The following is a 16,482-nucleotide window of genomic DNA, read 5'->3' on the forward strand; positions in this document are numbered from 1 at the left end:
CATTCATTCATTCAAGCAATCAAAACATATTTATAGAACCTCTACCAGAGGCCAAGCACTGTTCTAAGAGCTAGAGCCACCCCTGTGAACAAAACAGCAGGAAACCCATCCTGCATGGAGCGGGCTACTTAATGGAGGAGAGAGGTGATAAACTAGTCCTTGAATGAGAATTTCTGAGTGATAAATGCTCCAGAGAAAACTTAAAATGTGACCAGAATAGTGGGGGAGGGTCCTAAAAGCCTCCCAAAAACGCGACGTTGCACAGAGGCCTGAAGGACAAAAAGAAATCATTTAGGAAACGATCTAAAAGTTGGGGGACGTTTCAGGCAAAGGGAACAGCAGGTGCAAAGGCCCTGAGCAAAGTCAAGGAACAGACAGGAGGAAGCCGGCTTGCTGGGTCTGGGGTGGATAAAGGAACATGGGAACAGTGAGATGGGGCTTGGGCAGGGCCGGGTCCTACAGGACCCCCATCGCCACGGCGAGACGTCACTAGAAAAGATTTAAGCAGGAAAGCGGAATGGTCTGACGTGAGCTTTTCAAAGGCGATTCTGGCTGAGTTTGGGGTGTAGACAGGAGGGGGCATCGGGGAGGCCAAGCGGGAAATCGTGGTGGCAGGGAGGCAAAGATAATTCTGAGTATAATTTGGGTTGGGCAGGTGGAAGGCATGTGGTAGCCCCGCGGGTGCCCCTGGTTTCCAGCCTAAGCAGAGGGTGGGTGGGGAGGTAGTGTCCTGAGCAGGGGAGTCCAGCCACCCCATCCCCCCGCTGCACCCCACGCACCCTCCTGCAGGCGTGGGGTGGGCTCCCGCGTGGTCACCGGCGAGCCGCGTGGGAGGTGGCTGGCGAAGGGCGCCCCGTGTTCCTCGTAGGTCAGGGGGCTCTGGCGCGGCTTGCCCAGCTCGGGCACGATGACCGGGGCGCCCCGGGTGATGGAGCCCCCCGAGCTGCCGGCGGCCCCCGGCCGGCTCTTCAGGCTCTCCTCGTAGCAGGCGCGCTCTAGTGCCCGGGCGTCGGCCATCACGTCCAGCGGGTGCACCGGCGGGAACGTGCGGCCGGGGCTGCCGATGATGGAGCGCACGTCGTGCTTCTTGGAGCCGGCAGACGACGGGCCAGTGTCGTACTTGAGCGGGGTGCCCTGGAGAGAAGGGGCTGTGAGCACCGACTACAAGACCACCTGAGCCCCTGCTTCACAGCCGTGGGAGGGGAGCCACGCATCCCATCTCCAGGGGCCGGGGGACAGAGGACTTCGCTAACTCTAGGATCAGCACACAGTCACTGCCCTGCCCGCCCCTGTCCTGGCCCCCAGAACCACCAGGACGGGCTGCAGAAGGGGTACAAAGTTCAAAGGTCAGCCCTCCCTGAAGCAGATGGGGGGCCCTCTGTTGGCCCCCGCACGGGGAGAAACCCCCCCCAACCCCTCCATCAGTCTGGGACCCTCTGGGGCCCATTTGATGCCACGCCAGAAAATTCAGCAGCAAAGCCCGGTTCCACCTGGGGGGGCCCAAAGCTCAGAGGTCTGGGCTGAGGCTTGTTTGCTCTCTGGCCAGAAGGGGCCAGAAAGGGGGGGGGGGTCACAGACCCGAGCACAAGCTGGCTACCTGGGAGGAGCCCCGCCCTGCTGACACCAGCTTGGGGACCCGGGGTACAGTGGGGCCCCGTGTCTCTGGAGATAGAGCTCCGAGTTTGCTCACCAATGTTTTAATCATTTTCATAAGAAAGGGAAACCCCTGGTTTTAAGAATGCTGTAGAAGCAGGTTGGCCTCCCTCTTGGGTCCACGGGGGACTCCCGCCCTGAGCCTGGAAGCCAAACCAGTCCCCTGGCATTGGGTACTTTCCGGAAGATGGCTTCTCCCGTCTCCGGGCACTACGCACCTTAACCCTAGCTGTGCCGGCCTCCCAGGATACCCTCCCCAGTCCTGTCTGCCCCATAGCCAAGCAGCCCCCGAGGTGTTCCCACTCTCCCTCCTCATTCCTTTGGGCCGCCTCTGACCACAGGAAGAGACAGTCGCCCTTCCATGTTTCCTCTGACCAGCTCCTTCCTTGCACGCTTGGAGCTGGTCACACCCTATCAGGCTGGGGCCTCTCGGGAGGGCGCGGGCCGCGGGGGTACAGCCTGCTGGTGGGGGAAGTGGATGCCCAGAGGCAAAGATGTTGCAGATCTAGGCACGTCTGGACTCGAGGTTCGTAACGGCCGTTTACTTGCTGTGGGACCGCAGGCAAGTCTCTGAGCCTCCATTTATGCACCCACACGACGGGAACAGTAAGAGAACCACCGCAGAGCGTGGTTGTGGGGGCGAAACAGGACATGACGCCAGGCGCTCAGGCAACCCTGGACCTGGAGCAAAAACCCAGTCAGCGGCAGCCTTTTATTTTTATGGCTAGCTCTGGGACTTTGGCAGGCTGCTTGAACGCTCCGTGCCTCAGTTTCTCCACCTGAAGAATGGGGACAATGCGGGGGAACCTCACTGGGGCGTAAACAGAACCAGAGGAGGTTGAGGATAAAGAGCCCCTGGCGTGGAGCCCTGCGGGGCCCAGGAACGAGCAGCTGTGCCGTCTCGGGCGAGCACCCACGGAGTCGGAGCCTCAGTTTCCCCATCTGCAGAGGCCAGAGCAGCGGCTCAGAGCCTCCCCCTCCCCCGATCCTGGCCCAGCCTGCCAGGCTCCGGCGCCCGTACCTGCGTGATGGAGCCCTCCTTGAGCGGCCGCGGCGCCAGGGGCAGCTCAGGCGTGCGCCGCAGCTCCTCGCGCGGGATCTCGTGGATGGACCGGCCAGCCTCCTTCACCGTGGCCACCAGCCCCTCGTGGGCCGGCTTCAGCTTCAGGGGGCCCAGGGCCTCCAGGGGTCGGGTCTTGTAGGCCTCGGCCAGGTCCCGTGGGGGCGGCGGGGGCGGCGGCGGCGTGCCCTCGCGTTTCAGGAGCTTGGCCTCCCGGCGGAGGTAGTCCTCCTGGGCCTCCACGTAGGAGCGCGGAATCCCTGCCGGGGGGGACGGGGCGCTGACGCTGGACTCCGCAGCCTGCCGGGCCCCTTCTAACCTGGGGGCTCCACGGCCCTGCGGCTCTGCGGCCAGCCTCCCTGGGACCACATCCCCACCCGCTGTGGGACCCCCGGCCCATGACGGCACCTCTCTGAGCCTCAGTCCCGTCACGTGTAAAACGGGACCAGTGACTGGACGTATACCCAGTGAGGTGCGCCGGACAGAAAGCCCCGCAGGGTTCCTGCAGTCGCTGCCTCGCTACTGAGCAGCCAAGCGTGTTTGGGGGCTGCGGTAACAGCACCATTACTGTGATACTGCGGGTCCCACATCCGGCGACGGGACGAGCAGCGGGGCCAGCGCCAAGCCCAGGACAGATGCTCGAAACCATGCCTGTGCAGGGCAGGCCGACGGGCAGCACCCCGCGCTCCCCTTCCGTTCTCCGTAAGACAGACTACCCTTGCTCTGCATTTCAACCTGCGCCCGCACGGGCCACGGACACGTGTCCCCCGCCACGATGGCATGACCCCCTATCACTGGCTGCGGTCACCACAAGGACGGCGGGGGGGCGGGGAGCACCTTGTGTGATGGACCCTCGGATGTGGTGCTGCTCTTTGAGGTGGTGGGGGCTGTGTCGCTCAGGCGGGATGGCGCGGCCCATGAGACCTGGGGGAGGGGCAAGCACGTCATGGTTACGAGGGTCCCCCAGCCAGCCTCAGGCAGGGACAGGAGCTGGGGTCAGAGCCACCCCTTCCCAGCATGGGCCCCTCCGGCCACTGACAGCCGTCCCCAAGACAGTGGCAGTGGGGCAGCACGAGATTCAGCAAGCAGCGTCCCATCTCCCGGGCCGGGCCCTGCCTCTAGAGGAAGCCTCAGCAAAGCCTAGCCTCAGTTTACCTATCTGGAAAATCAGGCGAACCATCCCACCACCTCCCTCCAGGCGGGGCAGAGACAAACTCTCTCTCTTTGCCACTCTAAGCCACTAAGCCACCCCAGGGCAGGTTCCAGGCCCGCTGGGGTTCTGTGTCTGCTGGGGCAGGGAGCCGGGCAGGATGCCCACCTTCGATGCCGGCCGAGGAGACGGCTCTGCTGACGCGGCCCTCCATCATGTCATAGGTGCGCTTGGGGGCAGTTGTCTCGTGTGGAGGTCCTGAACTGCCCCTGCCGTCCTCCTTGGGGCACTGGGACACCGACATGCCACCTGGAACCCAGACCGTGCTTGTGGTGAGGGTGGCGGTCTGGTGCACGGGGCGCGGTCCCAGCAAAGCCGCTGGGGACCCGGGACAGGAGTCAACAGGGCCTGTCGCAGGGCCCGGCTGGGCCCTCCTGAGGGAACCTGCAGCCTGCGGGCCAGCCGGGGCCCCTCTCGCCAGGCTAGGGGATTTAAGACACAAAAGCGTCCTATGTCCTGAACCCCAACACACCATCAGCAGGTGTGCGCTTCTTACCACACACACGGCCATACGAGCCTGTGCAGACACGGCCTCACACGGGTGCCCGTTTGTGACATGAACATCAGTGCACATGTGGGCATGAGCAGAGGAGCGGGAAGGTACGGCGTGTGCACCACCATCTGGGTGTGAGTGTGTGCACATGCGTGCTACACACACGGGCCCACGGGCCTGGCCACTGAGAAGAGACTGAGGCCAGGTGCACAAACGGGCCCCGTGCCGGTCTGTGTCCACGCGTGTACGTGTGCACACACATGTGTTCGCTGTAACAAGTCCACGTCAGGGGAGGGTGCTGTGCACGGCAGATGTGACCTCACCGAGCCAGGAGGAACCCTGGGCTGAGCACCCTGGTCTCCCAGACAGGCTGAGGGTCTGAAGGCCACCTTGGCCAGCAGGCTGGGGCTCCCCAGGCGCCTGTCCCCGCCCAGAGCGGCAGATGCAAGCTCCCCACGGCCCCAGTCCTGCCCTGGAAGACAACAGGTTCTCCCCCTTGTTACGTCGCACGATGCACTCCACAGGCTATAAAGCGGGGGCCTCCATACACACCGCACTGCAGCCCTCAACTGTTCTTAAGACTAATCGCTGACGTTTAAACACGGAGATTTCAGATCAAAACGGACAAACGACTATACATACGTGTATATATACACGCATACGGAGAGATGGGAAATCCAGCCAGGGGGTCCCATCCATACAGGGCGACAAGTGCCACTGTCCGGGCTGCCAGGGCCCCCACCCCCACTGCCTGCCCCTCCCCTGCTGCCCCCTAACCGGGAAGCACGGGGGAGACGGGAAGCCTGGTGCAAACGGCCCCTCCGACGAGAGCTCGAGAAGCACGGGGGCTGACAGCGGGTGCGGGGACCTGAGGTGAGGCCGTGCTCGCCCTCCCGGTGCACCTCGACTGCAGGCCCTTCGGCCACGTGCCGAGCCTGGTGCCCAAGACGCAGCCCCTGGCCTGTCCCTCGGCTCCATGGTACCACGACCACTCCCCAAAGCCGAGGGGCAGGGGGCGCGGGCAGAGGCAGACAGAAAGGAGAAAAGGTGCCTGCTCAGCAGAGGAGAGGCGGCACAGGGCCCTGGAGGGCCAGCCCCCGAGAGGAGCTCACATCCTGGCTCTGTCCTCCCTCAGTGCCCTCTGTGCGGGGGTCCTTGGCTGTGGCCCCTGAATGCAGGAGGGGAGAGGGGGTGAGAGGCAGGGGGAGGGTCACTGCGGTCATCACACCCTGGTGGCCTCCTATAGGCTACCAACGAGAGCACAGCGTTGCCGGGAGTGCTGGGCCTCAGTGCCCCCTGTGTCCAGCAGGGTGGGCCAACACTTCCTTGCTGCTGGCTTACATACCTGCAGGGACAGGGAGCTCACCACCTCTCTGGTTGGGCTTCATGCAGTCATCCAGACCTCGCTCCCTGTGCAGCCACCTCCATGGGCCAGACATCCTCCTCCCCGATCCCAAGCCTCCCTGTCTCTCAAGGGGCTACTAGGGTGGCCACATAGAAGGACACTGGGTATCCCCGTATGGCCACAAAATAGGGATAAAACGCTTCGCCCTGGTTCTTGACCACTCCGGCCAACGGGAGGGGCACAAACTCTCCAGATGGGTTTTCCGCGGACAGCTGGCTGCCTTTTACCCTGACCGTGATTTTCTGGACCCTTCTCTCTTGACCAGCCTGGGGTCTGGTGGACAAGCCACGCTGGAGGAGTGGGTTTCCAGGACTCAGAGTTCACAGGTACCTCCTGTGTGCATCTTGCGTGGGCGTCCTGAGAGCTCTCGGGGGGCCTTCCTCACCGCGCTCCCCCTAAGTACCCCATGGGTATAGGGTCAACTTTTCTCCCGTGCCATCAACCCTCCACATAAAGATTCTTTCCTGGGCATGGAAGACACCCGCGGACGAGGAGGAGGAAGGCCGCCGCGAGCCCCGCGAGGCCACTAGCGACAGCACTCACCCTCGTAGGACAGGACGTGGCCTTTCTTGCCCTCGTAGATGACGTGGCCCTTGGGCAGGCTGTCCTCCCGGCTGCGGTCCAGGCGGCTGGGACTGTCCTCGCCGATGATCCTGGTGATGGTGCCTTTGTAGAGGACATCGGCCGGAGTGCCCTGCAGGCGCAGAGGGGGTGAGCCCGGCAGGCTCCACTCGGGGACCCCCCTCGCGCTCACCAGGCATGATGCGGGCGTGACCAGCAGACCTACACAGGTCCCTCCGCCTCCACACACACACACACACACACACACATACACACACACACACACGTGCTCGCGCGTTCACCCGTGCACTGCTTCAAAGTGGGAGACAGCCAGCAGTACACAGCCACATGAACACCGGGCCACGGAACACCGGGCCACGGCTCACAGAGCGCCCACGGTGTAGCAGGAACCGCAAGAGCCCCTCATATACATTCTCTCATTTAGGTGCTATCGCCATGTCTGTTTCAGAGGGGGAGACTGAGGCATGGCGTGTTCGATCTGACTTCATCCAGGGGCGCAGCTGAGACCGGGACCGAGGCAGTCCACCTCTGGAGTCTGCGTTCCAGCTGGTCCCATGTGGGGTCACCTTCTCCGAGCCCCAACGTTTAACTGTTGACGGTCAGCGGATAGGGGTGCTGAGACATGGCCCCCATGCTGTGCCAAGGAACGGATCCCATGCACTCCCGTTTCCCAAAACCAGGGGTTCTCAACCTTGGCACCATGTCACGGGGGGCCAATTGCTTCCTTGTGGTGGGTGCCGTCCTGGGCCCCCCTGGATGCCAGAGCTGCACTGTGCCCCCGCATCTTCCCCCTTCTCCAAGGTGCAACGATCAAAGATGTCCCTAGACATTGCCCCAAGTCCCTGAGGAGGCAAAACTGCCCACAACGGAGAACCACTACCTTAGAGACAGTGAGCTCCCCGCTAGAAGAGGTATTCAAGGACAGAGAAGACAGCCATGTGGAGTAGCATCCTGCCTTGGGCAGCTTCCATGAACATGAGTGTGGGGACTGGAATATGAGTCTGGAGTCAGACTGCAGGATGGCGAAGAACAGCTTTACCAGCGAGTTGCTGTGTGACGTCTGTCAAGTCACATTGCCTCTCTGAGCCTATACATCCATCCATCTACAAAATGCAGATAACCCCGGCATCTAGAATTCTCAAAGGCACTTGGCATAGACAAGCTGTCCCCAAGTCAAGCTGTCTATATTCCATGACCCGTCAACACAGACAGACATGGGGGTCCCTCTGTGTGCCGGGCCCCGGACCAGTGAGTCTCCCCGTGGGAGGTCCTCTGCTGAGAAACCCCCCCACTGGAGTAAGAGCAACAGCTGGCAACCGCCTTTAACTGCAGATCCAGACTCGCAAGGAGACGGACAGCAAGACACCGAACGCAGACAGGCTCCTCCGACTTCTTGTAGCAGACGCTCGAGCAGGGGTCTGAGAGCTACCTGAGCTACCTCTGCACACAGTGTAGGAGCAACACGCCTCACTGGGTGGTGGCGGTCCGGGGATAGGTGGGAGCACACGGCAGGGACATCCTCCCCGAGACCGCTGACACCAGGGCCGCTGCGAGCCAGGGCTCGGTGCTGGCGGAACTGGGTCCGTCCTAGGAAGGCAGCGGCTCATCGAAGAGCACAGTGGGAGACAGGCATGGGCTCTCCTGCTGGGACTGAAAGCGGTCGATGTCCTGGAGCCACGCTGTTTACAGCGGCTTTCCTCTACGCCACAAACAGAGGCCAGAAACCCCGACGGGCCGTGACCCTGCCCTTGGGGACAATACACTGGACAGAATCGTGCAAGCGTGGAGACTGTTGGCCTGAGCCTTGTTTCAAGCCTCAGGGCATGGGCCCCGCAGACCTTCCCTCCCAGGGTGGGTGGGAGCACCAGGAGCACGGCGTGTTGGGGCTTCCTCGAGAGCCTGCTGGGTTCACGGATGTGTGCGTGTGGTCTGGGCATGATTTCGTCACTGCCGGCAGCGAGGCTGTGGGAACGTCTGCCTCTCATGCATTCCGGCAGCTGCTGCCCTCTGCCAAAGACCATCGAAGGGGTGTGAGGGACTGGGACTGTGTGGGTCAAGGTTGCCTGGAAACCCGGCGAGGACGGGTGCCCAGGAACTGCAGATGTCAACCTTCGAACAACAGTGACGCCACAGAAAGACTGAGCAGGAACTTGTACGAGAGAGACCGCCCCCCCGCTTAAGTGTGTGTCCCAGCAGGGACCTGAACACCCTGGCCTGGCTTTTGCCCCAGGTTCCTTGTTCTTTGCACTCGGCAAAGCCGCCTCCAAAAGCCTGTTATTTCAAAATCCGCAGCTTTCCCCTCTGTGGTGTGATCTGAGGCCACTGGGGTCGGAAACAGCTCACCGCGGGCCAGCCTATGGCCTGACGCTCCACCGTGAACATGCGTGTGGGCGGAGCACCGTGTGCCCTGCGAGTGTGACTGCCGAGGTCCGTGTCTGTCTGTCCCTACGCCCTGTGTCTGTGAGCGTGTCTGCATTATGTCTGCGCGAGTGTCTCTGTGTGTGAGCGTGTCTGTGCCTGGGCTCCCGGGCACGCACACCGGTGCGTTCTGGCTCCCCGTTCTCCGGCACGGTGTTCTAGAGCCCGACACAGCCGGGCACAGAACTCTGGGTCCACGACTCACTAGCTACGTGGTCTCAAGTCTGCCCTCTGAGCTTCGGTCGTCTTAGCTATCAAACGAGCTGCGACAGCCCTGACCCGTGCTGGGCCCGTGGAACTAACGTGTCCTGTCTGAAGCTCGGTGGACGGAAGAAGAGCAAGCCCGGGGCCCCAGGAGGAGGTGATGCAGCCACACTTCACGCTCGCTGGCCAGGGAGGAGAGGGCTCAACGAGACCCAGATGTGCGGGGAGCCCCAGACCTCAGTCACGTAGAGAACTGACCCCCCCGTCCCTGACACCAGGGGGCCTCTGGATCGGCTCCCCCGCAAAGCCGGGGAGGGGACGATGTCATCCCACACGCCCGGCTGCGGAGGCGAATGCAGCTACGATGCCGGACCCCAGCCCTTCAGTGGCCGACACCACACATTCAAGGCCGGCGCAAGAGGAAACCTCTTTGTTTTCTGGGACCAAAGTCCAAACCAGGGAGGATGAGGACGGCGCGCAAGGAGCCACAGGGGTGGGGGCCGGCTGCGCCAGAGTGCAGAGGACCCCCCCACGACCTGGCCCATGGAGCCCCACCCCTGCTCCAGGCACCGCGGCCCTTGGCTGCCCCTTGCACGTGTCAGAGATGCTCGCAGGTGCTGTTCCCCAAACTGGGAATGCTGTTCCCCGAGAATCCTGCGGGGTTCACCCCCAAGCAGTCTCCCACACTAGCCTGGGCGGCCCCAGGTGTCCTTAATCAGTGCTTTACTCCATCCAAAGCACTGGATGCTCTGAGGCCATCGGCCCAGCTCTGCCGGGTCTGTGACGCTCGGGCTGCCTGCTGTGGCTACCCCGCTGGCTCCTGGGAACGGGCGAGTTTTGGACACCGCTCAGCACCTAACGTGCCTGGCCCCAAGCAGACAAGATAAATGACCAGGAGGCAAATCGCCACCCCATCCAGCACGACTGGCGCCGCGCAGGGACGCCGGAGGGAACAGATGGCTGGCCCGCCGCTCTGCCTGCGGTCAGGGCCGCATCCGGAGCCGCGGCCCGCCGGTCCTCCCCCAACCCTCCCCAGGCAGGCGGGGCCCCAGGACACCTACATGGGTGATGGAGCCACGGTACGTGATGGGACTCTCGGAAGGCACCCGCGTGCTGGGGATCCCCTTGGTGATGCTTCCTCCTGGAACCGAGCCCAAGGACGTCCCTAAAAGACACAAGACACAGGAGTACAGGTTGTCTGCAGCCCCTTCCCAGGGGACTGTGCTCCCGCTGACCTGCGAGGCCCTTGCTGTCTCAACACAAAGGACCCCCTGCCCCTCAAGAGGCAAACCGTTATAAAGAGGGGATTTGGGACCCTCTGGGAGAGAATGAGGCTCAGCAGATTTTGGATAAAAGATCCTGTTCCTGCCTCGACCCTCCTCCAAAGAGCAGAGGGGCAGCCGCTGGGGGTGCAGGACACACCCCGGGCCCCATGCCCACCCCTCACACCCTCACACCCTCGTACCTCTCAGTACGGACGTCTCCTGGGCTGTGGGCACCCCCAGGCTCTCCGGTGGTCCAGCCTGGCCCCGCGGGGACAGCTGCTCCTGCTTCACTCCGCTGTAGGGCGCTGGGGATGGGCGAGAGCGGTGAGCCAAGCGCCCGTGCGATACCGGCTCGGAGGGAGGGCCCCGACCTAATCCTGCCCAGGGGCTGAGCTCCAGAAGAGCCAGGAATTTGGGACTGCCCCCCTGCCCTCAAGTTCGGGCCATGGTTCCAGCGGCCAAGCGGCTTTCCCCCATGCCCCCAACACGAACCCCCAGAGCCAAGCCTGGGCCATCCAGGAAGGGGAGCACGATCCTTACCCAGCTTCTTGGGGTCCATGGCGAGGGGCAGCCCCATGGTGATGGGGCCCACAGGGGCCTTGGCGTGCTCCGAGTATGGGACGTGGAGCTGCACCGACATTCCCTGTGAGGGACAGAGGTCATGGGGTCAAAGGGGCCCTCACAGGCCCTCCACCCCATGCCCAAGCCCAGCCAGAGTGCCCTGACATCCCCTTCCACGGAAGCCCAAGAGGAGATCACATGCAGGTCGGGGCGCTGGGCCTCAAGTCCGAGTAACCACGGACTAGTCCCTGGTTCTCCTGACCTTGGTCCCTTCGCCTGTGAAGTGGCCATCGTGACCTGGTATGGTTTCAAGGGGAACGGTGCACCCACAGGGGCTGGGACGGAGCAGACCCCTTGCCCCCGTCCCTTGCCACACAGGTGGGTGGGGTCGGGGAGGCCAAGGGGCAGGGAGTCACAGACAGGCTCACCATGTGCTACGTGTCTAGTGCATTCAATCTTCAATTTCACAGAGGGGAAACCGAGGCACAGAAAGTGCAGGCAACTTCCCCAAGGCCACACAATCTGGTTGCGGAGCCCCTGCTCTTGACTGCCCCAGAGGCCCAAGGTCCCGAGTGCCTGGGACAAGCTTGAGCCAGCTGAGGCCCCAGCACTGCTGTGCAGAGTGATGACCCTAGCCCCTTGGGTACCCAGCTCCCACCCAGCTCCCGATGTCCCCACTTTACAGATGGAAAGACTGATCCCTCAGAAAAGGAAGGAGCTGTTCTCCGTTCCCGCCTCACCTGGGAGATGGCACTCATTTGCCTCTCGAGGACGCTGGGGTGCTTAGTGGAGGAGATGAGGGGCGGTGGGTTGGAGATGGTGGGTGGGCGCGGCAGCACGGGCCGGACACTGTCGTGGAGGCCCAGGGGCAGTGGGTGACCTGCAGGGCACACATCTGTCTACCACAGGGCCCCAGCAGTGGCCGTGGCCCAAATGCCCCTACCCCAGGCACCTCCCTGTCCACACGTGCCCCTGCTGCTCCTCCCGTCTCTGTCCTGATGAGCCCCTGTGTCCTCAGTTCAGATGTCACACCTCAGGGAAGCTCCCCCCTGGCCCAGCCCCGCCCCCACCTCGGGCCCAGATCCGCTCCTCCGTTGCAACTTTACCCAAACCTCCCCTCCCCCCAGTGACAGCCCATCCCCCTCACAGGGACCGAAGGATCTTTCTAATAAGTCTACGGGCTCACATCCTCCCCACCACGCTGGAACCTTCCATGGCTCCCCAGTGCTCCCAGAATCAAGTCTTAACCTCTGACGTGGGCCTTCTGGTTCACCTGACCTGGTGCTTGTGGTCTCCCCAGGCTTTTCTTTCCGCCTGTCCCTCCTCCAGCTCTAAGCCACTGGTAGAACACAGCCCCCACTCTAGAGCTGCCCCTCCCCAGCACGAGCACCTCCTATGACTCCCTAGTGCCAGCGGCCCTGATCTTATTCCTGCCCATTTCTCAACTCTCCATAGACCTCCTCCTCTCCTTTCACTGACCAGACCATCCCTCCTGCTGGGTCCCAGCGGACTCGAAGCTCCTTCTGCACACGGCTCCAAACCACTGCAAGGAGCTGGCACCCAGTGACCCAGCGTGGCGCCTGAGGAGCCCAAGCTTGGACCAAGCTACTCACCAGGTGGGGCGTAGGAGAAGGCCGAGGGGTCAGGGGCATGCGGGGAGGCCTTGATCACCTCACGAGGGGCCACAGGGAAGGGCAGGCCTGACGTCCAGCACGGGGGCTCCGTGGGCAGCTTCTGGCCCTCGGGGGCAAAGGCCGGGAAGAACACGGGCTTCTCTGCTGAGGGGACGAGGGAGGGCAGTCAGCCAAACTTGGCCCCCCTCGGGCACGCAGTGGCCCTGCCATGCCTGCTCAAACAAGGCCCTCCTGTGCCCACAGCACTGGCCTTGGGCAAGGAGGGGGTCCCGGCCAACAGGAATAGGGGTCTGTGTTGGGAGTTGGCCCCACCCTGAACCCTGAGCCCTCATGATCCTAGGGAGCTTCTAAGTCCCAGGGTGCCAGGCAAGCAAGGTGCCCGGACAGAGCTTCAACGCAGGGGTTGGCAACCGGAGGCACGGGGCCCGCCGCCCGTGGACTTGTCTACGGCAGAGCTGAGCAGCGGCCGCAGAGAATGGCTGGTCCACAAAGTCTGCAGTATTTACTGTCTGGCTCTTTCTAGAAAAAGCTGGTTGGCCGCTGCACAGTGAGGAAGGCTTGCTATGATCCGTATGCCCTGGCCGGAGGGAGGGGTGGCCCGAGGTCCAGACGCTCAGGAGAACCACCCCCAAGGCAGCCGTCTATCGGACAGGGACGATGTGCCGGGCACTGTGCTAAGCGCCCCCCACGGGCATGGACCCCAGGAGGCTCCTTAGTAAGCTCGTGCGAAACAGACTGCTGCCAGCGCTGCCGTACGGGGGGAAACGGAGGTACAGACACACGGTGGCACGCTCTAAGGTCACCAGCAAGTACCTGGCTCAGGCAGGACCTGACTGCTCACCGGCCTGTGCAGCTCAGATCACACAGCGGCAGGGTAGCACCATCCCCTGCCCAGGCCGCCCACAGACTGGCACTTCCCAAGGGCACAGGTGCCAACTTGCTCATCCTCGCTGCACCTGGAGCGGCACTGCTGCCATCCCCGTTTTTCAGATGGGAAAACTGAGGCCAGGAGAGGGGAAGTCACCCGGTCAAAGGCCCACCAAGGCGGGCAAGGGAGGGAGCCTGGAGCCCAGGCAGTCAGGCTACAGGCTGCCGTCTGTGCCTTCACTGGGCGCTCTGCCTTCAGGAGGGTGAATGACAGCTGGCCCCAGATTTTCAGGCCTGGAGGACACCCTGTGGCCAGGGCCAGAGGCCAGGGGCTCGGGTCTGTCGTCATGCTGCTCTCCTGCCCACCTCCCACTCTACTGAAATCGGCCTCCAGCTCAGAACCTCTCCCTTGAGAACTGGCTGGGAGACCAGTCCCAAGAGAGAGAACTGGCTGAGAAGTTGGGCAGGAGGCACAACTTGGAAACGCCAGAACTCTCTAGGCCCTGGGACAAGAATAGCAGGCAGGTGTCATCTCTTGGGCCACCTCCAGATGACAGAGGGAAGCTCTGACAGCCCCCGGAGCTACGGCAGCCAAGTGTTCGCATCGATTAGTGATGCCTGCTGTGGGCACAGCCGGTGGCCGGGGAGGCGTGCGTGCTCCAGATTCTCTCCCCCCACCCAGAAGAGACCGAGGTCCTCCTGAACCTGTGCCCTGCTGAAGTGGGCAGCCCGCAGGAGAGGGTCATGGGGCAGGGAATCCCCCCCGGGCCTGGGCTTGTCCGGCTATCCAGTCTGTGTGCTGCAGCCCCACTCGGGCTGCGGTGGGCGGGGGTGGGCTCCGGGGCTGGAAGGGAAATCTGGGGTTGGGCCAGGCTGGGCAGGAGGCCGAGAGCCTGTAGAGACAACCTGTTCCTCCAGCTGTCCCCAGGGGAGCTGAGGGACCGGCTTGGCTGAGCTACTCCCTGCAGGAGCCAGGCAGCAGGGAAGGCTCCCGCAAGACCAGCGAGGTAGTGCTGGATGTCAGGTTCCCACGTGTGCCCACAAGAAAAGCACGCAGTGCCTGCTGCCCGGTGCACCGTCTGCGGCGGGGAGCCGTTCCAGGAAACAGCACAACCCGAGGCCAGACTCAGAAACCACTGGTGTTGGCTTCCTTCCTTCCAGGACAGGGTCTATGACCTATCCCAGCAGGCCCTGGCGAGCCCTGTGTGGTGCCCAGCCACCCACGGACAGCAAGCACAGCCCTGCTCAGGTCTGACACGGCTGGAGCTGCTTGGGCCCCTGACAGCACCGCACAGCCAACCCCTGGGCTGATGCCCCAAAGCCGGAGCCAGAACCCGCTCTTGCCCGGTGAATCCCACCCCCGTCACAGGCTGTCCTGGCCCCAGTAGGGGGGCCAGCCAGGTCCTGAGAGCAGACAGCCAGCCCGGCCTCACCCTGCCTCTGCCTCTGATGCAAACTCCTCGCACACCCCCACCTCACAGTCACCACGCAGTCCAGGTTGGCACCACGGTGGTCAGGAATGGCACTGTGGCCTCCGCCATCTGCCCACAACTCCCTGGAGCCTTTACTCCTCAACAATGACCGGAGAGAGAGAGAGAGAGATCTTTCCAAAATGGAATTAGATTCTCTGCCACAAGACAAACACATCAAGGCTCCTCCTGAAAAGGCTTCTTCCATACCTGAGACAATATCCACATGGTACCATGGCCTACAAGGCCCTAAGCAATCATGCACCATTTCCCTCTCTGATTCTCTATCCTACCCTCTCCCCAGCCACAGCGACCTTCTGGCAACCCCCCAAACACATCAAACTACCCCAGGGCCTTTGCACATGCTCTTTCCTCTGCTTGGAAAGCCCTTCCCCAGATCTTCCCGTGACTGAGTCATCATCTCCACAGAGACAGCTCCTCTGAGCCTCTCTTCACCCTGCTTTGCTCTTCAACTGTGCAAACTAACCTAAAGTCATCTGCTTTCTTATGCGCATGCCCTGGCTTAGGGTCCTTCTCAGTCACATGAAGAGTTCCCTGACTCAAGGACTTCGTCCTGCTCACTGCTGCACTCCCAGGCCCTAGCCCAGCACGAGAGCATCACAGGTGTTCAACCCATGTCCTGGTCCAGGGGCCGAAAGCCAGCCCGTGTGCGGGCCGGGATGTAGGCCTGTCCCTACGGGTGGCATCTGAGACTTCCTGTGGCAGGTGGGAGCGGCCGCAGGGCGGCGAGGGGGCAGGCTGATTAAACAGGGAATGTCTGGCAGGCCCGTGTCACTTGTGGGAAGCATGCAGCCGTCCTCCTTCAGGGACAGCCCTGTTCTTTGTCCTCGGGCAAGCAGCACCACCCCCGAGGAGGCCTGTGGCCCAGGGCCAGCCTGGCTTTCCAGAGAAGGGCTGCTCTATCCAAGACGGTGCAGGCAGCACTGGCCCCCAGAGCCCACCCCTGTGCTGTGCTGCTCAGGGAGGGTGGGCGGGGGTCCCGCTGCCCTCTGATGCTGAGAGTGGCCGGCAGACGCGTAGGCCGGCCCAGCATGGGGAAGACTCCAGAGGGCCGCTGCCCATCGCTTGTGATGAACACAGCAGGTGCGGTGTGCCAGGCTGCCCTGGGGAGGGGGCCCCTCTGGGGACGCAGGCCTGGAACTTCTCGGGTCCAGCGGGGAACGCGAGGCAGAGTTAGACAATCCAGAGAGCAAGAAACCACACCTTGCCTGTCCCCTGACCTTGGCGACAATAAAGTATGCCCTGGGCAGCTGCTCAGAGAATCACCCCCGCGGGCACCCCAGTGAACCCAGTGACCTGGGGCTGGAATAAGGTCAGACTGAGCACCGCAGGGAGCAGTGCTTCCTGCCCAGGTCCCAGAGCTGCTGCCAGCTGGGCGCCAAGGCTTGTCCACGGTTCTGGGAGCTCACAAGTGGGCTGAGCCACGGGGAGTCTCAGGCTGAGCCCCCTACTCACCCTCTTTGTCGGCAGGTGGTGCAGGGCTCCTGCTTTTCCCTCGAGGGCTGCTGCTGGGCTGCTGGGGGGTGTCGTTCTCCGGCTGCAGGGGCTGTGGAGGTGGCGGGGCGGGGGGAGCTGCGTCCTCCCGGGGGGGCTCATGGACTTTGCTGACCTGCTGAGAGAAGCAGGGGGAGGTACACAGC

The 16,482-nt window shown here is 62.9% G+C and overlaps 1 protein-coding gene across 1 annotated transcript in view; it reads right to left on the reverse strand.

The window, feature by feature from the left end:
• Window positions 1–16,482, reverse strand: part of NCOR2 (nuclear receptor corepressor 2) — a 207,269-nt gene that overhangs the window by 15,835 nt on the left and 174,952 nt on the right. The window contains 11 exon segments of the mRNA XM_082698599.1: window positions 780–1,134; window positions 2,675–2,973; window positions 3,551–3,637; window positions 4,032–4,172; window positions 6,365–6,515; window positions 10,087–10,190; window positions 10,491–10,595; window positions 10,831–10,933; window positions 11,592–11,731; window positions 12,465–12,629; window positions 16,298–16,451. Of these exon segments, the coding sequence (XP_082554725.1) occupies window positions 780–1,134; window positions 2,675–2,973; window positions 3,551–3,637; window positions 4,032–4,172; window positions 6,365–6,515; window positions 10,087–10,190; window positions 10,491–10,595; window positions 10,831–10,933; window positions 11,592–11,731; window positions 12,465–12,629; window positions 16,298–16,451 (1,804 nt within the window).

This window comes from Mustela nivalis (genome assembly GCF_964662115.1).
Source record: "Mustela nivalis genome assembly, chromosome: 14".
In the NCBI taxonomy this organism is placed as follows: domain Eukaryota; kingdom Metazoa; phylum Chordata; class Mammalia; order Carnivora; family Mustelidae; genus Mustela; species Mustela nivalis.